General features: G+C 37.2%; 1 protein-coding gene across 2 annotated transcripts in view; it reads right to left on the bottom strand.

The window, feature by feature from the left end:
• Positions 1-1,229: 1,229 nt before the first annotated feature.
• C14H8orf88 (chromosome 14 C8orf88 homolog) overlaps positions 1,230-27,808 on the bottom strand; it is a 35,926-nt gene continuing 9,347 nt past the window's right edge. Inside the window, exons 3-6 of one of the 2 annotated variants that reach the window (XM_061439411.1) lie at positions 25,278-25,351; positions 16,412-16,484; positions 11,809-11,915; positions 1,230-2,042 (exon numbers count right to left, since the gene is read on the bottom strand). In XM_061439411.1, the coding sequence (XP_061295395.1) occupies positions 2,019-2,042; positions 11,809-11,915; positions 16,412-16,484; positions 25,278-25,351 (278 nt within the window). In that variant the 3' untranslated portion in view covers positions 1,230-2,018. Of the gene's footprint in view, positions 2,043-11,808; positions 11,916-13,273; positions 13,369-16,411; positions 16,485-25,277; positions 25,352-27,808 lie in introns of those variants that run through there. The other variant, XM_061439412.1, reaches the window with a different exon arrangement.

The raw sequence follows: 27,808 nt of genomic DNA, 5'->3' as shown, positions 1-27,808 counted from the left end.
TTATATAACATAAACTAATATAAAGTCTAACAAAGACCTTTATATACCCTCAATCAAGTCAAATAAAATTAAAGAATTTTCCACAGCTTCTACTAGAAGTAGGTAGTGAATATTGACATACATAGTCATATTGTGTGTGTGTGTGTGTGTGTGTGTCTGGTCATTTCTAAACGTGAAAACACTATGAAACAACACCTGGCTTAACTGTTTTAATTTACATACAAAGCAAAGAACAATATGAATAGAGATATACAATGATTATTTAAATACGCTGTATGTATGTACAAAGGCAAAGAGATAATAAAACAGTCTCTGCAGTCTCACTTTGATTATATACAGTAAGAAAGGATCAAAAGAGTTTGAAACCTTGGGGACTTTTGATATACAAATATTCTTGAAAATCCTGGTTATAAATGATTACGAAAATACAAACTATAGCCAATCAATATATTTTTCTGGCCGGTCCATTTCAGTAGATTCAGAAAATACATCAAATCCTGTGGATACTAGGCAGTTTCCAAGTGGAGTGGTAGTATGACTTCAAAAGGGTTCTGCTCTCAGTAACAGTGCTAAGTAAAGGGCACTTTAGATTCCAAATTGGAATAGGTTCTATCACATTTTTTAAGTAGAGTCAAAAGCCTTTAAGAATAGATAAATAATAAAGCAAACCAAGTTAATTATATGGTAAATCTTTTTAATTACTTTTTTGTTGACATGACCCTAGCTCTTCTATGAATTACATGTATTTTTGTGTATGTATGTGAAAGTGTGTGTGTATCATACACATATAAATACTAGAACCTATGATATAACAGAAATAATAGGGCAAAAACAAGTGAAAAAAATTGGACCATAGGTTATACTCATTTTTAAGTAAACTAATAAATTTATGGCTAGTGAAGGCTTTTTTTCTATTTAAAGAGCAATCTTTTTCTGGGGAACAAAACAGTGAAAAGTAGTATAATAAAGACCAAGATGGGAAACCTTGGACTAAAGTTTGAATTGGGTAACAAGCCCAAAGACAAGTGAAGAAAAAGGTCATGGTTTTAGGAGTTCAGCATTGAGTTTAAGATAAACTTTCTGACAAATGATGTCCTTGGATTCCTTGCCAATGGACCCAGGGATCTGAGAGATTCAAACCAGACAGAGTTTACACTTACCTTTATATCAGCAATTTTCAGTATCTGTGACACTGCGCTGGAACTTTTTTTTTTTTTTAAAGAATAATATCCAGAATGACAAATTGCAGGTTTATTGTATAAAATTTCTAGGAGCTAAAAGTTTAAACCCCCAGATTCTTCATCCATACATGTTGTTGCTATAAGAAATTACAGAATTGAAATTTAATGCACCTCAATTATTTGCAAATGCCTCAATTATTCCTCTTTTGGAAATAAAAGAATCTTAGACAATGTTGTTATTATCACAAACCTAGAGATCAATCATATATTTGAAAAGAAATACCTCTTAAAATATTCTACCTCCTGTCATTGAGAACTGTTCATTGAACATCCTGAATTATTCTAAGCCTCTATGGAGATTGTAAAGATCCTTTCAAGTGCTAGTATGAAATCAGTGGGAAACAAAACAAAAGCAACTTTAAAGCAACAAGAAATTATGTATCATATATACATCGTAGCAAATACTTTATATTTGTGAATCTTTACAGCTTACATTTCCATTCCATTATTACAGGTGATGAAAAACAAAATATTGCAAGTAGCATTCAAATTATAAATACACAGTCTTCTCATTTCACTAACCAAATTCTTACTTTTCAGTGTTACTTCCCAATTTATGCAGGAAACTGCCTACAAAGCTGAAACTGATTAGAAAATTTTTAAGGTTTAAATCTCTTTCTCATTTTAGGAGAAACCAAATACCCAACCATCGAAATTAAAAATAAATTGAATTGGCACAGTCATTACAGTTATTGTTACTAGATCCACTTCATTTGCAGGTGTCCAAAATAGAAAATGAATAATTCTTTATCTTCAAATACATATGTTCTTAAAATGCTACTTAAAGCTTTGGTTGTTTTCCTGTAATAAAGAAGAAAATGTTAATTTACCAATTAGGTTGAATGAATGTAGCTTTTAATAATTATTTTATTGAATAAATTCTGTGGCTTATTGTTTGCAGATCTAAATGCATGTTTCTAAAGAAACTATTAAAGTAACTGGAATTTGTCAAAAAAAATAGTTTTTTCATAGAAGAACATATGCAATTCATTTTAAAATAGATTATACTCCAAACCAGTTCTGCTTCTGTAGTACCTAATTTTTTAACAATGTTATTAATGCAAAAAACAGAAGTAAACTCAACTTCAGTGTATATGATTTGTCCAAAATAATGTGAACCCTGTAGGTTCCAAGGCTGGGTTGCTTCAGGCCAAACAGCTAACAGGGAGGGACAGCAGCCCCAACCATCAGCAGAAAAGCAGATGAAAGCTTCAGTGAGCATGGCCCCTGATAACCACACAAGACCCAGTTCCACCCACCACCAGTCCCTCCCATCAGGAAGCTTGCACAGCTTCCTAGGTAGCCTCATTCACTAGAGGGCAGAGAGCAGAAACAAAAAGAACTACAATCCTGCAGCCTCTAAAAGAAAAACCATAACCACAGAAAGTTAAACAAAAAAGGGAGAGGATCATAAATAGAAGAAGAAACAAGACAGAACCTCTCCAAAAACACCTAAATGCAGTGGAGATAGGCAACGTTCCAGAAAAAGGATTCAGAATCACAAGAGTGAAAATGGCCTGGATCTGGGGAAAAGAACGGAGGCAAAGTTTGAGAAGATGCAAGAAATGTTAAACAAAAGCTCAGCCGGTAAAGAATCTGCCTGCAATGCATGGGACCTGGTTTGATCCCTGGGTCAGGAAGATCTCCTGGAGAAGGACATGGCAACCCACTCCAATATCCTTGCCTGGAGAATCCCATGGACAGAGGAGCCTGGCAGGCTACAGTCCATGGGGTTGCAAAGAGGCAAACATGACTGAGCAACTAAGCAAAAGCACTAAAGAACGAACAGAGATAAATACAATAACTGAAATATAAAATACACTAGATGGAAATAGCAGAATAACTGAGGCAGAAGAATGGATAAGTGAGTTGAAAGACAGAATGGTGAAAATAACTGCTGAGGAGCACAATAAAAAAGGATGAAATAAATGAGGACAGTCTCAGAGACCTCTGTGACAATATTTAACATGCCAACATTCAAATCATAGGGGTCCTAGAAGAAGAGAAAGGGAAAGGCCTGAGAAAATAACATGGGAAAGCAAACAGTCAATCAAGTCAAGGAAGCAAAGAGAGTCCCAGATAGAATAAACCCGAGGAAGAACACACTGAGACACACAGTAATCAAATTGACAAAAATCAAAGACAAACATAAAATATTAAAACAAGAAGGGAAAAGGACAAATCATATACAAGAGGAACTCCCATAAGGTTATTGGCCGAATTCTCAGCAGAAACTCTGCAAGCAGAAGGGAGTGGCATGATATATTTAAAGTGATAATAGGGAAGAAACTACAACCAAGAATAATCTACCCAGCAAAGCTCTCATTCAGAGTTGACGGAGAAATCAAAAGCTTTACAGACCAACAAAAGCTAAGACAAACAAAATGATAAACAAAAGCACCAGACCAGCTTTGCAACAAACGTTACAGGAATTCCTCTAAGCAGGAAAGAATACCAACTTGGAAAAAAAAAAAAAAACTTGTGGATATATGTACTGTTATAGTAAAACTTCCTTAAAAACTAGGAATAAAACCACCACATGACCCAGCAATCCCACTACTAGACATAAACCCTGAAGAAACCAAAATTGCAAAAAGACACATGTACGCCAGTGTTCACTGCAGCACTATTCATGATAGCTAGAACATGAACACAACCAAGATACCCATCAACAGATGAATGGATAAAGAAGCTGTGGTACAAGTAAGCCAGAAAGAGAAATATAAATATCATATACTAATGCATATATATGGAATCTAGAAAGATGACACTGATCAATTTATTTCCAGGGCAGCAATGGAGAAAGACATAAGAGAACAGACCTAAGGGCATGGGGGCAGGGGAGGAGGGAGAGGGTGGGATGCATGGAGACACTGACAGGGAAACTTACATGACCATATGTAAAATAGACAGCCAACGGGAATTTGCTATATGACTCAGGGAACTCAAACAGGGGCTCTGTGACAATCTAGAAGGGTGGGATGGGGAGGGAGATGGGAGGGAGGTTCAGGAGGGAGGGGACATGTGTATACCTATGGCTGATTCCTGTTGATGTTTCACAGAAAACAAAATTCTGTACAGCAATTATCCTTCAATTAATTAAAAACAAAACAAACCAAAAAAACTTTCCTATGCTCAGCTGCTCAGTTGTTTGAATCTCTGCAACCCCATGGACTGTAGCCTGCCAGGCTCCTCTGTCCACGGGATTCTTCAGGTAAGAATACTGGAGTGGGTTGTCATTTCCTATTCCAAGACCTTCTGGAAACCCAAAGACACAAAAGAAAAAGCTACCCAAACACAACACTAAAGATGCTGGTCACCAAACCACAGGAGAACAAAAGAGGGGGGAAGAAAAAAGGCCTACAAAAACAAACCCAAAATAATTAAGAAAATGGCAACAGAAATACACATATTGACAATTACCCATAAATGTAAACAGATTAAATGTGCCAGTCAAGAGACAAAGCCTGGTAGGGTGGATACAAAAATAAGACAAGTATATATGCTATCAATAAGAGACCAACCTCAGATCTAGAAACACAAACATAGGGAAAGTGAGGGGGTAGAAGGTATACCACACAAATGGAAATCAAAAGAAAATGGAATTATCAATACTCATATCAGACAAAATTGACTTTAAAACAAAGACTGTTATACTAGGAAAAAAAAGACAGTTCCTAATGATAAAGGGATCAGTCTAAGAAGATGTAACAATTGTTAAATATATGCACCTAACACAGGGGCACCTCGATATATAATGTAAATACTAACATCCATAAAGGAAAAAAATTGACAGTAACACAACAGTACTGGAGGAATTTAACACCCCACTTTCATCAATGGAGGGATCGTCCAGACAGAAGATCAATAAAAAACACAGGGTTAGTGACACATTACACCAGATACATTTAACTGATATTTATAAAACTTCCCATCCTAAAGCAGCAGAATACACAGAAGCAGAAGCCGAAGTGCACACAGAACATTCTCCAGGGCTGACCACATGCTGAACCATGTGAAGTAAGCTTTGATAAACATAAAATAAAATCATATCAAGTATTTATCCAATCACAGTTCAGTTCAGTCGCTCAGTCGCGTCCGACTCTTTGCAACCCCATGAATAGCAGCATGCCAGGCCTCCCTGTCCATCATCAACTCCCGGAGTCTACCCAAACCCATGTCCATTGAGTCAGTGATGCCATCCAACCATCTGGTTAGTGCAGATGGTGACTGCAGCCATGAAATTAAAAGACGCTTACTCCTTGGAAGAAAACTTATGACCAACCTAGACAGCATATTCAAAAGCAGAGACATTACTTTGCCAACAAAGGTCCGTCTAGTCAGGGCTATGATTTTTCCAGTGGTCATGTATGGATGTCAGAGTTGGACTGTGAAGAAGGCTGAGCGCCAAAGAATTGATGCTTTTGAACTGTGGTGTTGGATAAGACTCTTGAGAGTCCGTTGGACTGCAAGGAGATCCAACCAGTCCATTCTGAAGATCAGCCCTGATTTCTTTGGAAGGAATGATGCTAAAGCTGAAACTCCAGTACTTTGGCCACCTCATGCAAAGAGTTGACTCATTGGAAAAGACTCTGATGCTGGGAGGGACTGGGGGCAGGAGGAGAAGGGGACGACAGAGGATGAGATGGCTGGATAGCATCACTGACTGGATGGACATGAGTTTGAGTGAACTCCAGGAGATGGTGATGGACAGGGAAGCCTGGCATGCTGCGATTCATGGGGTCACAAAGAGTTGGACATGACTGAGCGACTGAACTGAACTGAGGTTTGGTCATAACTTTCCTTCCAAGGAGTAAGCATCTTTTAATTTCATGGCTGCAATCACCATCTGCAGTGATTGTGGAGCCCCCAAAAATAAAGTCAGCCACTGTTTCCCCATCTATTTGCCATGAAGTGATGGGACCAGATGCCATGATCTTCGTTTTCTGAATGTTGAGCTTTAAGCCAACTTTTTCACTCTCCTCTTTCACTTTCATCAAGAGGCTCTTTAGTTCTTCTTCACTTTCTGCCATAAGGGTGGTGTCATCTGCATATCTGAGGTTATTGATATTTCTCCCGGCAGTCTTGATTCCAACTTGTGCTTCCTCTAGCCCAGCGTTTCTCATGATGTACTCTGCATATAAGTTAAATAAGCAGGGTGACAATATACAGCCTTGACGTACTCCTTTTCCTATTTGGAACCAGTCTATTGTTCCATGTCCAATTCTGATTGTTGCTTCCTGACCTGCCTACAGGTTTCTCAAGAGGGCAGGCCAGGTGTTCTGGTACTCCCATCTCTTTCAGAATTTTCCAAGGTTTATTGTGATCCACAGAGTCAAAGGCTTTGGCATAGTCAATAAAGCAGAAATAGATGTTTTTCTGGAACTCTCTTGATTTTTTGATGATCCAGCGGATGTTGGCAATTTGATCTCTGGTTCCTCTGCCTTTTCTAAAACCAGCTTGAACATCTGGAAGTTCATGGTTTATGTACTGCTGAAGCCTGGCTTGGAGAATTTTGAGCATGACTTTACTAGCGTGTGAGATGAGTGCAATTGTGTGGTAGTTTGAGCATTCTTTGGCATTGCCTTTTTTTGGTATTGGATGAAAACTGACCTTTTCCAGTCCTGTGGCCACTGCTGAGTTTTCCAAATTTGCTGGCATGTTGAGTGCAGCACTTTCACAGCATCATCTTTCAGAATTTGAAATAGCTCAACTGGAATTCCATCACCTCCACTAGCTTTGTTCGTAGTGATGCTTCCTAAGGCCCACTTGACTGCCAATCACAGATCATAACACAATGAGATTAGAAGTAAACCACAAGAAAAAAAATATAAAAAATACAAACAGGAGGAAGCTCAACCATATGTTACTAAACAAACAATGGATCACTGAATAAATCAAAAAAGAAATAAAAAAATGCCTAAAGAAAAATGAAAATGAAAGCACAATGATCCAAAACCTATGGGATGCTGCAAAAGCAGTTTTAATACAGAAGTTTATAGAAATACAATTTTACCTCAATAAACAAGAAAAATAAACAACCTAACCTTACAACTAAAACAATTAGAGAAAGAACAAACAAAACCTAAAGTTAATAGAAGGAAAAAAATCATAATGATCAGAGCAGAAATAAATGAAATGGAGACAAAGAAAATAATAAGAAAGAACAATGAAACTAAATGCTGTTTCTCTGAAAAGATAAACAAATTTGATAAACCTTTATCCAGAGTCATCAAGAAAAAAAAGAGAAAACTCAATACAGTTGGAAATGAAAATGAGAAGTGACAACTGTCACCACAGAAATACTAAGGATCATAAGAGATTACTACAACCAACTAAATGCCAATAAAATGGATAACCTGGAAGAAATGGACAAATTCTTAGAAAGGTTAGAGCTTCTCAAGACTGAACCAGGAAAAAAAACAGAAAATATGAACAGACCAATCAAAGAACTGAAATTGAAACTGTCATAAAAAAAAAACTTCTAACAAACAAAATTCAAGGACTGGATGGCTTCACAGTGAATACTATCAAACATTTAGAGAAGAGCTAACACCTATCCTTCTGAAACTGTTTCAAAAATTGTAAATAAAACTCACAAACTCATTCTATGAGGCCATCACCATAATACCAAAACCAGACAGACACCATAAGAAAAGAAAATCACTGATGAACACAGATGCAAAAATCCTCAACAAAATCCTAGCAAACAGAATGTGACAACACATTAAAAGGATCATACATCATGACCAAGTGGGATTTGTGATGAACACAGATGCAAAAATCCTCAACAAAATCCTAGCAAACAGAATCTGACAACACATTAAAAGGATCATACATCATGACCAAGTGGGATTTATCCCAGGAATGCAAGGATTCTTCAGTATACACAAATCACTCAATTTGATACACCACATAAGAATAAAAACCATACAATCATCTTAATAGATGCAGAAAAATATTTTGACAAAATTCAATACCCATTTATGACAAAAACTCTCCAGAAAGTGGGCACAGATTGAATATACCTCAATATAATAAACACCATATATGTCAGACTTGCAACTAACACCGTACTCAATGGTGCAGTTGAAAGCATCTCCTCTAAAACCACAAGTAAGACAAGGATGTCCACTCTCACCAATTTTATTCAACACAGTTTTGGAAATTCGAGTTACAGCAATCAGACAAGAAAAATAAAGGGAATTCAAGTTGGAAAAGAAGAAGTTAAACTTTTCACTGTTTGCAGATGACATGATACTATACATAGAATATCTTAAAGATTCTACCAAAAAACTATTAGAGCTCATCAATGAATGTGATAAACCTGCAGGTTACAAAACTAATACACAGAAATCCACTGCACTTCTATATACTAACAATGAAAGATGAGAACAAGAAATTCAAGAAACAATCCCATTTATCACTGCATAAAATACTTAGGAATAAACTTACCTAAAGACACAAAGGCTTGTATTCTGAAAACTATAAGATGCCAGTGAAAGAAACTGAAGACACAAACAGAAGGAAAAAATATACCATGTTCATGGAATGGAAATATCAATATCGTCAAAATGACTATACTACCCAAGGAAATCTACAAATTCAATGCAATCCCTATTAAATCACCAATGGCATTTTTCACAGAACTAGAACAAAAAATCTTAAATTTTGTATAGAGACACAAAAGACCCCAAATGGCCAAAGCAATCTTGAGAAAGAAAAACAGAGCTAGAGGAATCAGGCTGTTGACTTCAGACTATATTACAAAACTATAGTAATCACAATAGTACGGTACTGGCACAAAAATAGAAAAATAGATCAATATAACAGCCCAGAAATAAACCCATGCACCTATGATCAATTAATCTATGGCAAAGGGGATGACTATACATTGGTAAAAAGACAGTCTCTTCAACAAATGATGTTGGAAAAATTGGACAGCTGCATGTCAAAAAATAAAATTAGGTCATTCTTTAACACATACACAAAAAAATCTCAAAATAGATTAAAGGCCTAAATGTGAGACCAGACAGAATAAAACTCCCAAAGGAAAATATAGGCAGAATACTCACTGACATAAATCTTAGAAATCTTTTTCATTCCATCTCCCACAATAATGGAAATAAAAACAAATATAAACAAACGAGACCTAATTAAACTGAAAAGGTTGTGCACAGCAAAGAAAACCATAAACAAAGTGAAAAGACAACCCCAGACTGGGATAAAATATTTGCAAATAATGTGCCCAACAAGGGTCTCTAAAATGTACAAATAGACATTGCTTAGTTATTAGAGAAATGCAAATCAAAAATACAATGAGATTATTTCACATCAGTCAAAATGGCTATTATCAAAAATCCACACTAAAATGTTGGTGAGAATATAAATTGGTACAGCACTAATGGAGAACAGTATGGAGGTTCCTTAAAAGACTAAAAGTAGCATCTGGTCTTATCACTTCATGGCAAATAGATGGGGAAACAAAGGAAACAGTGACAGACTTTATTTTCTTCAGCTCCAGAATCACTGCAGATGGTGACTGCAGCCATGAAATTAAGATGCTTGTTCCTTGGAAGAAAAAGCTATGACAAACCTAGATAGCACATTAAAAAGCAGAGACATTAATTTGCCAACAAAGGTCCACATAGTCAAAGCTATAGTTTTTCCAGTAGTCATGTATGGATCGGAGAAGGCAATGGCACCCGACTCTAGTACTCTGGCCTGGAAAATCCCATGGACGGAGGAGCCTGGTAGGCTGCAGTCCATGGGGTTGCTACAAGTCGGACACGACTGAGCGACTTCAATTTTACCTTTCACTTTCATGCATTGGAAAAGGAAATGGCAACCTACTCTGGTATTCTTGCCTGGAGAATCCCTGGTGGGCTGCTGTCTATGGGGTTGCACAGAGTCGGACACGACTGAAGAGACTTAGCAGCAGCAGCATGTATGGACGTGAGAGTCGGACCATAAAGAAGGCTGAGTGCTGAAGAATTGATGCTTTTGAACTGTGGTGTTGGAGAAGACTCCTGAGAGTCCCTTGGACTGCAAGGAGATTAAGCCAGTCAATGCTAAAGGAAGTCAACCCTGAATATTCACTGGAAGGACTGATGCTGAAGTTGAAGCTCCAATACATGGGTCACCTGATGTGAAGAGCCGATTCATTAGAAAAGACGCTGATGCTGGGAAGGATTGAAGGAAGGAGGAGAAGGGGATGAGAGAGGCTAAGACAGTTGGATGGCATCACTGACTCGATGCACATGAGTTTGAGCAAGCTCTTGAAGATGGTGAAGGACAGGGAAGCCTGGCATGCTGCCATCCATGGGGTTGCAGAGTCAGGCATGACTCAGTAACTGAACAACAGCAACAACAGAGCTACCATATGACCCTACAGTCTCACTCCTAGGCATATATCCAGAGAGACACATGGTCTGAAAGGATACATGCACCTCAATGTTCACTGCAGCACTGTTTACAACAGCCAAGACATGGAAACAACCTAACTGTCTGTTGATAGAGGAATGGATAAAGATGATGTGGTACATATATACAATGGACTACTTCTCAGCGATTACAAATAATGAAATAATGTCAGGTGCAGTGACACGGATGGACCTAGAGATTGTCATATTGAGTGAAGTAACTCTGACAGAGAAGAAGAAATATCATATGACATCCCTTATATGAATCCAAAAGAAATGATACAAATGAACTTTACAAAACAGAAACAGACTCACAAAGAAAAATTTATGGTTGCCAGTGGGATAAGGATGGGGTGAGGGATGGTTAGGGAAGTTGGGATCGACATGTACACACTGCTCTATTTACGATGGATAACCAACAAGGTCCTACTGTACAGCACAGAGAACTCTTCTCAGTGTTATGTGGAGACCTGCATGGGAGGGGAGTTTGTGGGAGAATGGATACACGTATATGTAACGGCTGAGTCCTTTTACTATCCACTTAAAATTAACGCAGCATTGTTAATTGACTATAGGCAATAAAATGTTTAAAAAAAATAAAGGCAAAGAAACAACAAAGTCATGTTGCAGAACATGTTGTCCTATTGTATAAAACAAGTAACTGAACAGGACAGACAGCCCATAAACAGACCACACATAAATATAAAATAGATGGCAGGTCTATCCTTTTGCTAGATATTGCTAGGATGACTTGATATCCATGCAGTAAAAAATAAAACTTCACCTGTATCTCATAATATATAGTAAAATCTCCTGTGTCTCTCACAACCTATAGTAAAATCAATTATAAAAGTCAGTTGAAAAACAAAACAATAACACTTTTAGAAGATAACACAGGATCTCCTTCCATGACCTTTCAACAGAAAAGTATTTCCTAAAATGTAATTCCATCCTATTTCTTGACAAGAGTGGTAATTAGTTACATAATTGGTCATATATTTAGATTTATGTACTTTTCTGAATTATATTTAACAATTAGAAAGATTAAAAATGTTTAAAAGGCAAATATTTTAGAATTAAAATAATATGAAAATCTCTAGTATATATTTAGAATTAAAATGATACAAAATTAGAAAATTACTTACTGGTTTTTGAAGTACAATGGGATGATCAGGCAGAAAGTCTGGTTTTTTTCTGCAGATGGAAACACTTGAGAGCTTCAACAGGAAATCTCTGCTGTATTTGATTCTCTCTGTAGATATGGAACATCAAACGTAATGTTGAGCACACAGATGTTGTGCTCTCTGTTCTGAGAGCACAGTCTCTCAGAACACCTTTGACTCATTTCTTACTGGATGTCTATTATCAGTCCATTATTTTGTAAAATAGTAAGTAGTTTTTACATAAAGGAGAAGGGAGGGGAAAAAACTCTGACAAACATCTACTGCCTCCAATTTTCCTTTTACATGGAAACAAAGCCAATTAACCATGGAAAAATTTCAGAAAATTGGAAATGCATGGCTTCTTTAATCTGGTTATTCACAAGTAGTAGAGAAATCTTATAAAATATAGCAGGCATAATACCTATTGGGCAATTCATATCCTGCCAAAGTGGAACTCTAATAAGTCTATCTTTATATTTTTGTATTAACTTATGAAAAATTTATATAATCAACATGAATTCAAGAAACATCTATTGTATACCTACTGTGAATCAAGGACTATTTGAGGTAATGGTGACAAAGCTACAAGATAGGATCCCTAACTTTAAGGGGAAGAATGAGTCAAATATCTGCAGATTTCTCATCAGAGACTATCACCATCTTGGTCTATATTAGACATTTACTGGGTCAGAAATAGTGGAGCTGTAATTTTTAAAATGCTAACAGAAAAGGATTGGCAACTGAGATTTCCATATTGTGAAATAATAGAAAAAATATATACTGCTCTGGTTCCTGGTACAGAGATTCTTTTCCTTGTAATTTCCTAAGTGATAAGAAAACTTAAGAGCATCTTTCATTCTAATATTTGTTACTTGACTCTGGGTTCCTAATAGAGCTCCTAAATTCCTTAAAATTTTCTGGGTGATTTGGTCTTCTGTTCTAATGAGATGATTCTTGGTGGGATCATGGGTAGTGGTTGGTCAACTGGAAGACGAAGCAATGATGAGAAGCATGGACCTTTCAGCCACACTCCTACATCCTCTGAAGGGGACAGGGGTTGGAGACTGAATTAAAGATAGATTGTGCCTATGTGATGAAGCTTCCAAAAAAATCCCCAAATTACAAGGTTTGGGGGCTTCCCTGGTGGCTCAATATTAAAGAATCCACCCATCAATGCAGCAGATGTAGGTCTGATCCTAATCCAGGAAGATCCCATAGCCCGTAGAGCAACTAAGCCCGTGCACAGCTATTGAGTCTGTGCTCTAGAGACCGGGAGCCACAACTGCTAAAGCCCGTGCACCACAGAGCTCGTGCTCAGCAACAAGAGAGGCCCGAAACTAGAAGCCCACGCACTGCAACTCGAGAGTAGCCCGTGCTTGCCGCAAATAGAGAAAAGCCCATGCAGCAGTCAAGACCCAGCACAGTCAAAAATAAATAAATGAAAATTTAAAAACAAACCTGTTTAAGAAAAAAAGTGCAGGCTCTGGAAAGTTTCCAGGTGGGTGAACACATCCATATACCAGAAGAATGATATTATCAAATCTGTGGGGAAGAAACTCTTGCATTTTGGTCCCTTCAAGACTTTGCTTCATGTATCTATTTGGGTATTCAGTTGTTTTCTTTTCATTTTTAAAAATTTTGTGGTCTTAAACTGGAGGATAATTATGTTACAATATTGTGATGGTTTCAGCCATATATCAACATGAATCAGCTGTAAGTATACATATGTCCCCTCCCTCTTAAACCTCCTTCCCAACTCCATCCCTATCCCACACCTGTAGGTTGTCACTGATCATGGGCGCTGGGTTCCCTGCATCATACAGCACGTTTCCACTGGCTATCTATTTTACATATGGTAACATATACATATGGTATATGTTTCAATGCTACTCTCTTACATCATTCGACCCTCTCCTTCCCCCACTGTGCCAAAAAGTCTGTCCTTAAAAAAACTTGGCTTAAAACTCAATTTTCAAAAAACTAAGATCATGGCATCCAGTCCCATCACTTCATGGCAAATAGATGGGGAAACAATGAAAACAGTGACAGACTTTATTTTTGGGGGCTCCAAAAACACTGCTGATGGTGACTGCAGCCATGAAATTAAAAGACATTTGCTACTTGGAAGAAAAGCTATGACCAACCTAGACAGCATATTAAAAAGCAGAGACATTATTTTGCCAATAAAAAGTCCGTCTAGTCAAGGCTATGGTTTTTCCAGTAGTCATGTATGGATGTGATGAGTTGGACCATAAAGAAAGCTGAGCGCTGAAGAATTGATGCTCTTGAACTGTGGTATTGGTGAAGACTCTTGAGAGTCCCTTGGACTGCAAGGAGATCCAACCAGTCCATCCTAAAGGAAATCAGTCCTGAATATTCATTGGAAGGACTGATGCTGAAGCTGAAACTCCAATACTTTGGCCATCTGATGCAAAGAACTGATTCATTTGAAAAGACCCTGATGCTGGGAAATATTGAAGGTGGGAGGAGAAGGGGATGACAGAGGATGAGATGGTTGGATGGCATCACCAACTTGATGGACATGAGTTTGAGTAAACTCCGGGAGTTGATGGACAGGGAAGTCTGGAGTGTTGCAGTCCATATGGTTGCAAAGAGTCAGACATGACTGAGCAACTGAACTGAACTGATGATTGCATGACACTGTACGTTTATAATGGCTTAAATGATGAGTTTTATTTCAAGACAAAAAGATGAAAAAAGAAACCTAAGAATTGCAAAGAGGATGTCTCCAGATAAAAACAGTAAAATTCATTCCAAGACAACAGCTTTATAGTAGTACTGAAGAGGAATTAATCCATACTGGAAATGGATAATGGAATAGTCTAAAAGAAAAATCATCTCCAGGGGAAAAAATAACAATTCATACATTTTTCAGTTCAGTTCAGTTCAGTTGCTCAGTCATATCTGACTCTTTGCAACTCTATGAATTGCAGCACGCTAGGCCTCCCTGTCCATCACCAACTTCCAGAGTTCACTCAGACTCACGTCCATCGAGTCAGCCATGCCATCCAGCCATCTCATCCTCTGTCGTCCCCTTCTCCTCCTGCCCCCAATCCCTCTCAGCATCAGAGTCTTTTCCAATTAGTCAACTCTTCGCATAAGGTGGCCAAAGTACTGGAGTTTCAGCTTTAGCATCATTCCCTCCAAAGAAATCCCAGGGCTGATCTCCTTCAGAATGGACTGGTTGGATCTCCTTGCAGTCCAAGGGACTCTTAAGAGTCTTCTCCAACCATAAGGAAAATATAGATAAGTGTGGCAGAGTTGCTGGAGCAAATGATGGGCAAAATTAACAATAGTTACATAGAAAAACAAGGTGAACATGAGCTCCAGAAAAAAGGATGGATTTTATGAAACAGGTATGTACTTCTCAGCTGCTGCTACTGCTGCTAAGTCTCTTCAGTGGGGTCTGACTCTGCAACCCCATAGACGGCAGCCCACCAGGCTTCCCCGTCCCTGGGATTCTCCAGGCAAGAACACTGGAGTGGGTTGCCATTTCCGTGTCCAATGCATGAAAGCGAAAAGTCAAAGTGAAGTCGCTCAGTCATGTCCGACTCCTAGCGACCCCATGGACTTCAGCCTACCATGGGATTTGCTAGGCAAGAGTACTGGAGTGGGCTGCCATTGCCTTTTCCACTTTTCAGCTAAGCTACTGCAATTACACAGTTATATATAATATAAAGAGTGATGATACTCTAACTGAAACTTAGTAACTATATGGTGGAAAGGGGGTAGATAGAAGGGCTGAAGAAATGAGGGGACTGATGTAGAAGATATAAAGTCTCATCTTCCAAAAGAGGTTGTCAAAATATAATATAGAAATGAAAAATATAGAAACAATTTAAATATTTTATTTAGAATATGAAGTTAAGTACTAGAAGAAAGTGTTAACAGGGTTTAATTACATGTAAATTACATATATAGATTGGTTGACAAAATTTGGAAACTATATTAATAAAAAACCTTTATTTTATTAAAAAGTAGCCAGTGTGGGAGAGACTATTGGTTTTTCCCAAGAGCAGTTCTTCCTTTCTGCTTCAGTGATAAAGTTAGCTGGTTGCAGAGCTAAAGATTACATTTTCCAGTCTGCTTTGTACAGCATGACTAAGTTCCAGCCAATGAGACATTAAGTGGAAGTTATATATGCAACTTCTGAGTCATAGTTTTAAGAACCTTCTTCCTCCCTACTTCCTACCTGATGGCTAGAAAGAGAATGTGATGGCCGGAGCAGAGGCATTCATGTTCGGCATTAAGATGGAAGCCACGTATTAAAGATGGTAAAACCAAGGACAGTTTAATACTGGGGCTAGTAGCACTTCACAGAACAGAATTAATATACCAGCTTAAAATTTTACATATTACAAAAGACAGAAATAAACCTCTATCTTGTCACTGTAATGATAGTCTGTTTAGAGCAGTCAAACCTATAATTTGTAATATACAGAAATCAACCAAAAGAATATAATAAAATTTCTAATGTACATAAGGTTTCCAGGTAAGCAAATATTAACTTTACATGATTGCTATGAATCTTTTATGAAAGTTGGTAATTATGGTAAAAATTTACCTTTTTTAACTGGAGAATGATGTTGTTGTTCATTAAGACCTTGAGAAAAGGCTTGCATTCCATTCGTCTTACACTATTGATAGAAGAAAAAAATATACTTTTTATCTAAGGTTTTAAAATTTTATATAACACTTTCTTTTTAATCCATTTTGAGTTTATTTTTGCACATGTTGTTAGGAGTATTATAATTTCATTCTTTTACATGCAGCTGTCCAGTTTTCCCAGCACCATTTATTGAAGACTGTCTCTTCTCCACTGCATAGTCCTGCCTCCTTTGTCACAGATTCGGTGACTACAGGTGCCCGGGCTTATCTCTGGGCTTTCTACCCTGTCCCACTGATTTGTATTTCTGTTTCTGTGACAGTACAATATTGTTTTGATGACTACAGCTTTGTAGTATAGTCTGAAGTCAGGGTGCTTAATTCCTCCAACTCCATTTTTCTTTCTCAAGAGTGCTTTGGCTATTTGGGTCTTTTGTGTTTCCATACAAATTGTGTGTGTTAGTTAACGTGATTTTGGTAATCATATCACAATGTATATTAAATCATCAGGTCAGATACCTTTAAAACAAACCACGTTGTATAGCCTAAGTGTATTCAATTTGTATTTGTCAACATATCTGAATAACATTGAAAAACAGTAAATTTATTCTATCATGCCTGCACATATTAATCACTGAAAATGGAGAAAATTTCAAATCTTTCATAGTATTTAAGAAAATACACCTACTAAAATTTTCTAAAGTATCTTATCTCATTTAATTGTCATAGTCTTACAAGGAAATAAGGCAAGCATTACGATCACCATACTACAGGTAAGGGAAATCAAGACAAAAAGTGTTTAGTAACAAATCCCAAAGTATACAGGTAAGAGGTAGTTGAGACAGCTTCTGAAACTGATGGCTACTGCACACAGTTACTAACGATGTGCATCTAAAGGGGTACCACTCACAGCATGGATATGCCAGATTTCCTTCCAGATGGCAGCAAAGTATCTTATTTTAACAAAATCTGCATTTTTGTATAATTTTCTATTCCTCTTCTAATTCTTGTAAAGGCACAAAGTGGGTAGCAGTAGACTTTTAAAACCCACTCATTTGTCAAAAACAGAGTGCTTATTACATGACTGACAGTGTGTTTTGTATTGGGAATACAAAGATGAACATGACATCCCAGGATTCATTTTTGGAGGACTCACAAATTAAAAGGTAGGCAGAAAAATAAAATATTAAATTGCAATAAAACCTGAGAAGTTCTCTAAATAAAGATATGCAGAAAGTGCAATGGGAGGAAGGGGCATTAAATTTGACTTAGAAATTTCAGAAAAGGCTTTACATAGGAAATGATGCATAAACAATACTTATAGGGTTAATAGGAGTTAGAACTGGATGATGACTGAAAAATGTACGTTTACTGAAGAAAAGCAGCCTTGAGCTGGAAAGCATGGTACTAAACGGCTAGCTTCAGATCAGATCAGATCAGTCGCTCAGTCATGTCCGACTCTTTGTGACCCCATGAATCGCAGCACACCAGGCCTCCCTGTCCATCACCAACTCCTGGACTTCACTGAGACGTCCATCGAGTCAGCCATGCCATCCAGCCATCTCATCCTCTGTCGTCCCCTTCTCCTCCTGCCCCCAATCCCTCCCAGCATCAGAGTCTTTGCCAATGAGTCAACTCTTCCCATGAGGTGGCCAAGTACTGGAGTTTCAGCTTTAGCATCATTCCTTCCAAAGAAATCCCAGGGCTGATCTCCTTCAGAATGGACTGGTTGGATCTCCTTGAAGTCCAAGGGACTCTCAAGAGTCTTCTCCAACACCACAGTTCAAAAACATCAATTCTTCGGCGCTCAGCCTTCTTCACAGTCCAACTCTCACATCCATACATGACCACAGGAAAAACCATAGCCTTGACTAGACGAACCTTTGTTGGCAAAGTAATGTCTCTGCTTTTGAATATGCTATCTAGGCTGGTCATAACTTTCCTTCCAAGGAGTAAGCGTCTTTTAATTTCATGGCTGCAGTCACCATTTGTAGTGATTTTGGAGCCCAGAAAAATAAAGTCTGATACTGTTTCCACAGTTTCCCCATCTATTTCCCATGAAGTGGTGGGACCGGATACCATGATCTTCGTTTTCTGAATGCTGAGCTTTAAGCCAACTTTTTCACTCTCCTCTTTCACTTTCATGAAGAGGCTTTTTAGTTCCTCTTCACTTTCTGCCATAAGGGTGGTGTCATCAGCATATCTGAGGTTATTGATATTTCTCCCGGCAATCTTGATTCTAGTTTGTGTTTCTTCCAGTCCAGCGTTTCTCATGATGTACTCTGCATATAAGTTAAACAAACAGGGCGACAATATACAGCCTTGACGTACTCCTTTTCCTATTTGGAACCAGTCTGTTGTTCAGTGTCCAGTTCTAACTGTTGCTGCCCGACCTGCATACAAATTTCTCAAGAGGCAGATCAGGTGGTCTGGTATTCCCATCTCTTTCAGAATTTTCCACAGTTGATTGTGATCCACACAGTCAAAGGCTTTGGCATAGTCAATAAAGCAGAAATAGATGTTTTTCTGGAACTCCCTTGCTTTTTCTATGATCCAGCAGATGTTGGCAATTTGATCTCTGGTTCCTCTGCCTTTTCTAAAACCAGCTTGAACATCAGGAAGTTCACGGTTCACATATTGCTGAAGCCTGGCTTGGAGAATTGTGAGCATTACTTTACTAGCATGTGAGATGAGTGCAATTGTGCGGTAGTTTGAGCATTCTTTGGCATTGCCTTTCTTTGGGATTGGAATGAAAAGGGACCTTTTCCAGTCCTGTGGCCACTGCTGAGTTTTCCAAATTTGCTAGCATATTGAGTGCAGCACTTTCACAGCAGCATCTTTTAGGATTTGGAATAGTTCAACTGGAATTCCATCACTTCCACTAGCTCTGTTCGTAGTGATGCTTTCTAAGGCCCACTTGACTTCACATTGCAGGATGTCTGGCTCTAGGTCAGTGATCACACCATCGTGATTATCTGGGTTGTGAAGATCTTTTTGTATAGTTCTTCTGTGTATTCTTGCCATCTCTTCTTAATATCTTCTGCTTCTGTTAGGTCCATACCATTTCTGTCCTTTATCAAGCTCATCTTTGCATGAAATGTTCCTTTGGTATCTCTGATTTTCTTGAAGAGATCCCTAGTCTTTCCCATTCTGTTGTTTTCCTCTTTTTCTTTGCATTGATTGCTGAAGAAGGCTTTCTTATCTCTTCTTGCTATTCTTTGGAACTCTGCATTCAGATGTACATATCTTTCCTTTTCTCCTTTGCTTTTCGCTTCTCTTCTTTTCACAGCTATTTGTAAGGCCTCCCCAGACAGCCATTTTGCTTTTTTGCATTTCTTTTCTATGGGAATGGTCTTGATCCCTGTCTCCTGTACAATGTCATGAACCTCATTCCATAGTTCATCAGGCACTCTATCTATCAGATCTAGGCCCTTAAATCTATTTCTCACTTCCACTGTATAACTATAAGGGATTTGATTCAGGTCATACCTGAATCGTCTAGTGGTTTTCCCTACTTTCTTCAATTTCAGTCTGAATTTGGCAATAAGGAGTTCATGGTCTGAGCCATAGTCAGCTCCTGGTCTTGTTTTTGCTGACTGTATAGAGCTTCTACATGTTTGGCTGCAAAGAATATAATCAATCTGATTTCGGTGTTGACCATCTGGTGACGTCCATGTATAGAGTCTTCTCTTGTGTTGTTGGAAGAGGGTGTTTGCTACGACCAGTGCATTTTCTTGGCAAAACTCTATTAGTCTTTGCCCTGCTTCATTCCGTATTCCAAGGCCAAATTTGCCTGTTACTCCAGGTGTTTCTTGACTTCCTACTTTTGCATTCCAGTCCCCTATAATGAAAAGGACACCTTTTTTGGGTGTTAGTTCTAAAAGGTCTTGTAGGTCTTCATAGAACCATTCAACTTCAGCTTCTTCAGCATTACTGGTTGGGGCATAGACTTGGATTACTGTGATATTGATTGGCTAGCTTAGGGAATGAAAAAAGCTGAATAGGCTTGAGCAAAGCAAAATAAACACCAGGCTTTTTCCCCCAAGGCAAGGCATTTTGCAATTTGCAGTAAAATACCCCATCTGCATGCTCAGGTATTCTACTGAGCCTCCACTTTTCTAGCAAAAATGTTTCCAGCCCCTCTCATTCATCTTACACAAATGCACACCACTGAGACAAAGGAAGGAGAACAGGAAGAGACAAATTCATATCAACATCCATATCAGGGTGAAAATTTAAAGAGGAAGATTTATAAACAATATCAAAAGACAAAATCGAAACAGGAAAAATACTCTTGAAGAGCTAATTTCTGTAGTATGAAAGAGCTCCCAGAAAACAATGGAGTCTATAAAAAAAGAATGGGCAAAGGCCTTGAATTGGTAAATACAGATGAAAGGAAATTCATATTACTCTTAAACAGATCAAAAGTGGCCACAAATTCTTGACATTTTCTCATCTCTCCATTGAATCTGAGCAAGATCCGTGACTGCTCAAGACCAATCTAAAAATGACAGGCTAAAAATGACAGGCTCGTTTCCAGGCCTTAGTCTTGAAGCCCAGACATTGTGCTGTAAAGAGCCCAGGCCTTTTGGAGAGGCCATTTGTAGGGGCTACCTCCAGTCTACCAGGGCAGCTAAACTCTACCAGCCATGTGAGTGAGCCATCGGACCATCCAATCCCGTCAAGACTTTAAAGCACTCCAGGCCTAGACCCTATCTGACTGCAACCACATTACTGAGAAATGGCCACCGAAACCACTAAGGCCACAGACCCATGAAAGATAATAATAAGGAGTTGTTAAGTCAATGTTTTCAAGTAATTTTTGTGAGGTAATAACAGCAAAAAAAAAAACCAGACTAAAAGAAGTTGTTCAGGCAGAAGGAAGGTAATGCCAGACATAAACATGGATTTACATAAAAAAATTAAGAGTGCTGGAAAAGGAATAAATGAAGGTTAAAACAAAATTCATTCTTATATTTTAAAAAATTATTTTAAAAGATAGTCTACAAAAGCAAAAATTAGTAACAATGTACTGTGTATTTATAGTACAAGTTTAAGTAAAATTCTGACAGTAGAGAAAAATGGGAGGGAATACACTACAAAAAGGTTTTGAGACCTAAAAAGTGAGTTAAACAAGGTCAGTGTACAAAAATCAATAGTATTTCTGTATTCTAGCATCCAAAATGTGGAATTTGAAATTTATAAAAAAAGTACCACTTACAATAGTATAAAAAAATACAAAATGCTTATAAGTTTGACAAGAGTTCAAGACCCCTATGCTGAAAAATACAAAGCACAGAGAGAAATGTCTTGCTCATGGATCAGAAGACAATATTAAGATGGTAATTCTTTTCAAACTAATTTCAAACAATCAGAATTCCAATAAGCCTTTTTGGTAGAAATTTACCGGTTCACTTAAAATTTCTGTGGAAATGCTGAGGACCCAGAATAAGGGAGATAAATCTGAAAAACTATAAAGTTAGTGAATTTTCATTATCTGACTTGGCTACAACAGTCTGTAAAGCTTGATGTGGACCTAAAGATACGTAATCTAGGTAATCTAGTGTTCAGCAAGATGGCTATAGTTGACAATACTGCATTGAATACTTGAAAGCTGCTAAAAGAATAAATCTTAATGTTCTCACTACAACAAAAACAACAACAAAATAGTGATTATGTGAAATGAAGAATATGTTAACTAAACTCATTGTGGTAAACATTTTGCAACATAAACAGGTATCAATCAAATCATCACATTCTATACCCTAAACTTACACAATGTTATATGTCAATTATATATCAATAAAGCTGGAAAAAACACATTATAAATCAGTAGAACATAATGAAGTTTAGAAATAAACTCACACATGTACAATATACTGATGTCAACAAATTTATGATTCAGTGAAAGAAAGGTATACAACCCAAACAGTAAAAACATGCAAAAGATTTGATCAGATAATTTATCAGAAAGAAAAAAAGAAAAGAAAAACACAGATGGTAAATAAACTCATGATAAAATGCTCCATTTCATTAATCATTAGGGGAATGCAAATATAAAGTACAATGAGATACAACTAACTCACACACTAAAATGGCTAAAAATTAAGACTGACTATACCAAGTGTCAACAGGGATGTGAAGTAACCAGGACACTCATATACTACTGGTGGTACAACCACTCTGGAAAACATTTTAGCAGTTTCTAAAGTGATTTAACATGATTCATCAATTCCACTTCTGGTTATTGTGTGTGTGTATACACAAAGACTTGAACACAACTATCCACAGAGCATTATTCACAATATTTATCATAATAAATAAACTATCCTATATTCATACAGCAGAATACTACTCCAAATTTAAAAGAAAATCACTACCAATATCTACAACATGGAAGAATCTCAAAAACATTATGCTGAGCAAAAAAAAAAACAACAACAAAAAACCTAACACTAAAGAATATATTGTGTTATTTCATCTATATGAAATTTTAGAGCAGCCAAAACTACTTTATAGCTAAAGAAAGCAGATGAGCAGATGCCTGGAGCAGGAGGGAGCACTAGGATTAATGGAAGTGGAAATAGTAAATGACTGAAAAGGAATAAAAGAGCACTTCTGGGGAAGCTGAAAATGTTCTACAGTTTCATTGTGGGGTTGGTTACATGTGGTATATATTGATTATTTGTCAAAACCCATTGAACCAATGGATTCATTTTACTGTATGTAAATTATGCCTTAACAAAGTTGGTTTAAAAAATACAAAAAGTTGGTAAAAAATGTTCTTCATTAAAAATCATGTGATATCTCTGACATAGGTTCTGGTAGCTTTTGAATTACATTTGAAGCAGCAGACAAAATTTTAAGCTTAGAAGTAAATCTAATTAATTTATTTTGTATAAGGTTTTGCAATATTAACATACTCCTTTTTACTTATAAAGCTTTCAAAAGAAGGTCAAGGGTTCCAAAGAAAGTTACTATACTATACAATATTCTTATGTATTAAGTAGGTAAATTTTAACTGCTGGGATAGATTAAACAAAACATTACAATGGCTTAAAAATTTATATAAAGCAAGAATAATTAAGATATCAAGGTACTGACACAGAGATACACAAACAGACCAATGGAAAAGCAAAGTCCAGAAACAATCCCTATTTATATAAAGATTTATACAGTAAAGATGGCATAAGTCTATATGGAAAGAATATTCGATGACTTGTACTTTATGAAAAAAATTGATTTTATTTATATCATATAAAAATTAATTTCAGGTAGATTATACACCTAAATATTAAAGCAAAACTTTAAACTTTTTAGAAGAATATGTAGGAAAAATGTCTTTTGAGCTTAGGGCAGGGAAGACTTCATAAACAATGACACAAAAAGTGAAATCATAAAAAAATTTGACACTATGACTACATAAAGATTTTAAAATTTGAAAAAAGAAACACACAAAAATAAACAATTCTTTCACAGACCAAGAAAAATGGGCAGACAATATGCAGTGATGTCACAAAAGAGACAATCCAAATGGCCAAATTAAACATAAAAAAAAAGATGCTGCATTTCAAAGTAATAAAGAATTAAAAATTAAAACCAAGAAAGATACATTTCTCACACATTAAACATGAAAAAAGTGAAAGTTTGACAATAACAAGGTAAGGCTGTAGAAAAATCAGAGTAGTTAATGCATTGCTTGTACAAATCATTCTGGAGGGTAATCTGACGGTATATAGCAAATCTACTCCAAGTTTATATTCCAGAAGACCTTTCAAACATGTATAAAACATAACATATAGATGGATATTTATTATATAATTGCATTTATTATAAAATATTTCTATTTCTATTATAAAATATAAACAAGGGTCATCAGTTCAGTTCAGTCGCTCAGTTGTGTCCAACTCTTTGCGACCCCATGAATCGGAGCACGCCAGGCCTCCCTGTCCATCACCAACTCCTGGAGTTCACTCAGAACATCCATTGAGTTGGTAATGCTATCCAGCCATCTCATCCTCTGTCGTCCCCTTCTCCTCCTGCCCCCAATCCCTCCCAGCATCAGAGTCTTTACCAATGAGTCAACGCTTTGCATGAGGTGGCCAAAGTACTGGAGTTTCAGCTTTAGCATCATTCCTTCCAAAGAACACCCAGGACCGATCTCCTTTAGAATGGACTGGTTGGAAGCTTTATTGACTATGCCAAAGCCTTTGACTGTGTGGATCACAATAAACTATGGAAAATTCTTCAAAAAATGGGAATACCAGACCACCTGACCTGCCTCTTGAGAAACCTACATGCAGGTCAGGAGGCAACAGTTAGAACTGGACATGGAACAACAGACTGGTTCCAAAGAGGAAAAGGAGTACATCAAGGCTGTATAGTGTCACCCTGCTTATTTAACAAGGGTCATACCCCTCAACAAAAAAATGGAACAAGAAATGTAGTAGCTTTACATACAAACAAGTCTATTTGTTATGGCAAAAGTACTAATACATTCATGGAAACAGTGACAAATTGAGGATACTTATCCTGGGGAAGTACAGGAAGCAAATGGGAAGGTTCAGGGATATACAGGTGTTTTTAACTATGTATGTAAGATTTCTTTCAATTTTCTAAAATAAAACAAAAAAATATTGAGATTTGAAAATGGTGAGCAATGGGCATAATGAGTATTTTATTCTCTTAAGTGTATGCCTGAAATATATCATAACTTATTAAAGTATATGATGCATTTAATATAGTACCTGACACACAAGAGCCATCTAACAAATTTTACTTTCCAGTCTGCAATGCTTCATTTTTTTATAACTTCTAAGACTTACTCTGCTAACTCCACTTTGTAAGTACTGGGTGTTGCATGGATATTCATTCTGAAAGTTGAAAGGGAATACTGCTCCTGTTAGGAGAGAGGAAAAAAAACCTGTTTTAAATACTTATTACTTCAATAAATGGTATAATACCACCTAAAAAACCTTAAGTATCTAGGATATGCTAGGCACTGTTTTGAAATGTTTTCTGAGAGTTCATTTACTCAACACAATGAAATGTCAGCTACTGTGTTAGGAGATGGGTTTATAAACATGAAAAAAGTTCAGAGATAAAAGACTTCATAGCCTATTTTTTAAAACAAGCTCATAAAAAATGATTATAATAACAATAAGTTATGTGACAGGTACAGAGAAGATACCAGGGGAGAGAAGATTGGGCTTTGGGCATATCAACTAAGGCTTAACAAAAGGAAATAATTCAGTATGGGTCTTGAAGAAAAAGTAGATTTCTTTGGGGATGTGAGTTGCCCAAACAGTACAGAACTATGCTTTAATGCTAAAATTAATTTCTGATTTACCTAACTTTTCTGCTTAATAAACCCCTACTCCTGTCCACATCTTTTTTTTTTTTTTCCTGTCCACATCTTAAGAGGACATAATGAAATGAGAGATCAGGGCTACCAGCCCACTTCTACCCACTGCTAAAATAGCCTTCAAGGGAAAGCATCCGTGAAAAATGGAACCTGTACAAATAAGGGAGGGAGGGATACTATAAAAAGCCTAGTCACAGAAACAAGCAGCTGACAATGGTTTTATTTCCTTTGCTTTAGGACAAAATGAGACTTGGCCCTATACAACTGCTTCTTCAGTGTTCCAGAAGAATGCTGAATCACATCAGTATTGCTGAACTATGGTCCAGAAATCTCATTTCATTTTGTCTGTCCTAAGTCACAGCTATCTTCAGAGGAAACATGACCAAAATGTAGACAATCTTTTCTGTAGAAGCCAAAGATGGAAGAACAAGTGGAGGACTGAGGAACTGTGTTATTTCTATCTTTTCTGCTTCATCTTTGTACTCAATCAAAGTGCTATGTTCTCCCTTTTCTAAGTAGCCAGTTACTCAGTTGAACACATGGACTAAGCAGAATTAAAGTAATTTTTATACACATATATGTAAAATATAAGTATATATAGCTAGTAATGAAAAAGAATAAAAAATTATTATTCCAATTTGGAATTTCAAGAATTTGTCCAAAAGTTTAGTATTATGCACAAGAGAAAATATTTTATTTTTTTTTTAAATTTTATTTATTTTTTAAACTTTACATAATTGTATTAGTTTTGCCAAATATCAAAATGAATCCACCACAGGTATACATGTGTTCCCCATCCTGAGCCCTCCTCCCTCCTCCCTCCCCATACCATCCCTCTGGGTCGTCCCAGTGCACTAGCCCCAAGCATCCAGTATCGTGCATCGAACCTGGACTGGCATCTCGTTTCATACATGATATTTTACATGTTTCAAGGCCATTCTCTCAAATCTTCCCACCCTCTCCGTCTCCCACAGAGTCCATAAGACTGTTCTATACATTACTGTCTCTTTTGCTGTCTCATACACAGGGTTATTGTTACCATCTAATTTTAGAAAATTTAGTTTTAGATTTCCTAAAAAATTAAGACTTTCTGTTCAGCTAAAGTACAGCCTTAATCTGCTTTGGACTAATTTTTTTCAATTAGGTATATTTTTAAAAGGCTAATGCTCTCTCCAGCATGACTGCTCAGCAGTGATCAAAATCACAGAACATGATTTGCACTGAGAGTATCATTCTGAGTATAAGCCAGTTGTTAACCATGAAAATGAGACATTAAAAAAAAAAAATCCATGAGTTGCTCTTAAGCAAAAACTGTTCTTCCCATCTTTGTTGGTCTGGTAGACTATGGATTAGTAGACCATTAAGAATCCATTTCTTAATGCAAGTCAAAACCACAATGAGGTACCACTTCACAGGTCAGAATGGCCATCATGAAAATATCTATAAATAATAATTGCTGGTGAGAGCACTTCCAATCACCGTTGGTGGAAATGTAAATGGGTGCAGCCACTATGCAAAACAGTATATGCTGCTGCTGCTAAGTCGCTGCAGTCGTGTCCGATTCTGTGCGACCCCATAGACGCACCAGGCTCCACCGCCCCTGGGATTCTCCAGGCAAGAACACTGGAGTGGGCTGCCATTTCCTTCTCCAACGCATGTATGCATGCTAAGTCGCTTCAGTTGTGTCTGACTCTGTGTGACCCTGTGGACAGCAGCCTACCAGGCTCCTCCATCCACAGGATTCTCTAGGCAAGAATACTGGAGTGGGTTGCTATTTCCTTCTCCAATGCAAAACAGTATGGAGGTTACTTAAAAAATGAGTTATCTTATGATCCAGCAATCCCCCTCCTGATTATGTATCCAAAAAAGACAAAAACTCTTTAATTTGAAAAGATACGTGCATCCCAATGTTCACAGCAGCACTATTTATAATAGCCAAGACACGGAAATAACCCAAGTGCCCATTAACAAATGACTGGTCTAAGAAGATGT

The sequence above is a fragment of the Bos javanicus genome, chromosome 14 (assembly GCF_032452875.1).
Source record: "Bos javanicus breed banteng chromosome 14, ARS-OSU_banteng_1.0, whole genome shotgun sequence".
Taxonomy (NCBI): domain Eukaryota; kingdom Metazoa; phylum Chordata; class Mammalia; order Artiodactyla; family Bovidae; genus Bos; species Bos javanicus.
The sequence above is the reverse complement of the archived record's forward strand: the minus strand, read 5'-3'. Positions and strand labels throughout refer to the sequence as shown.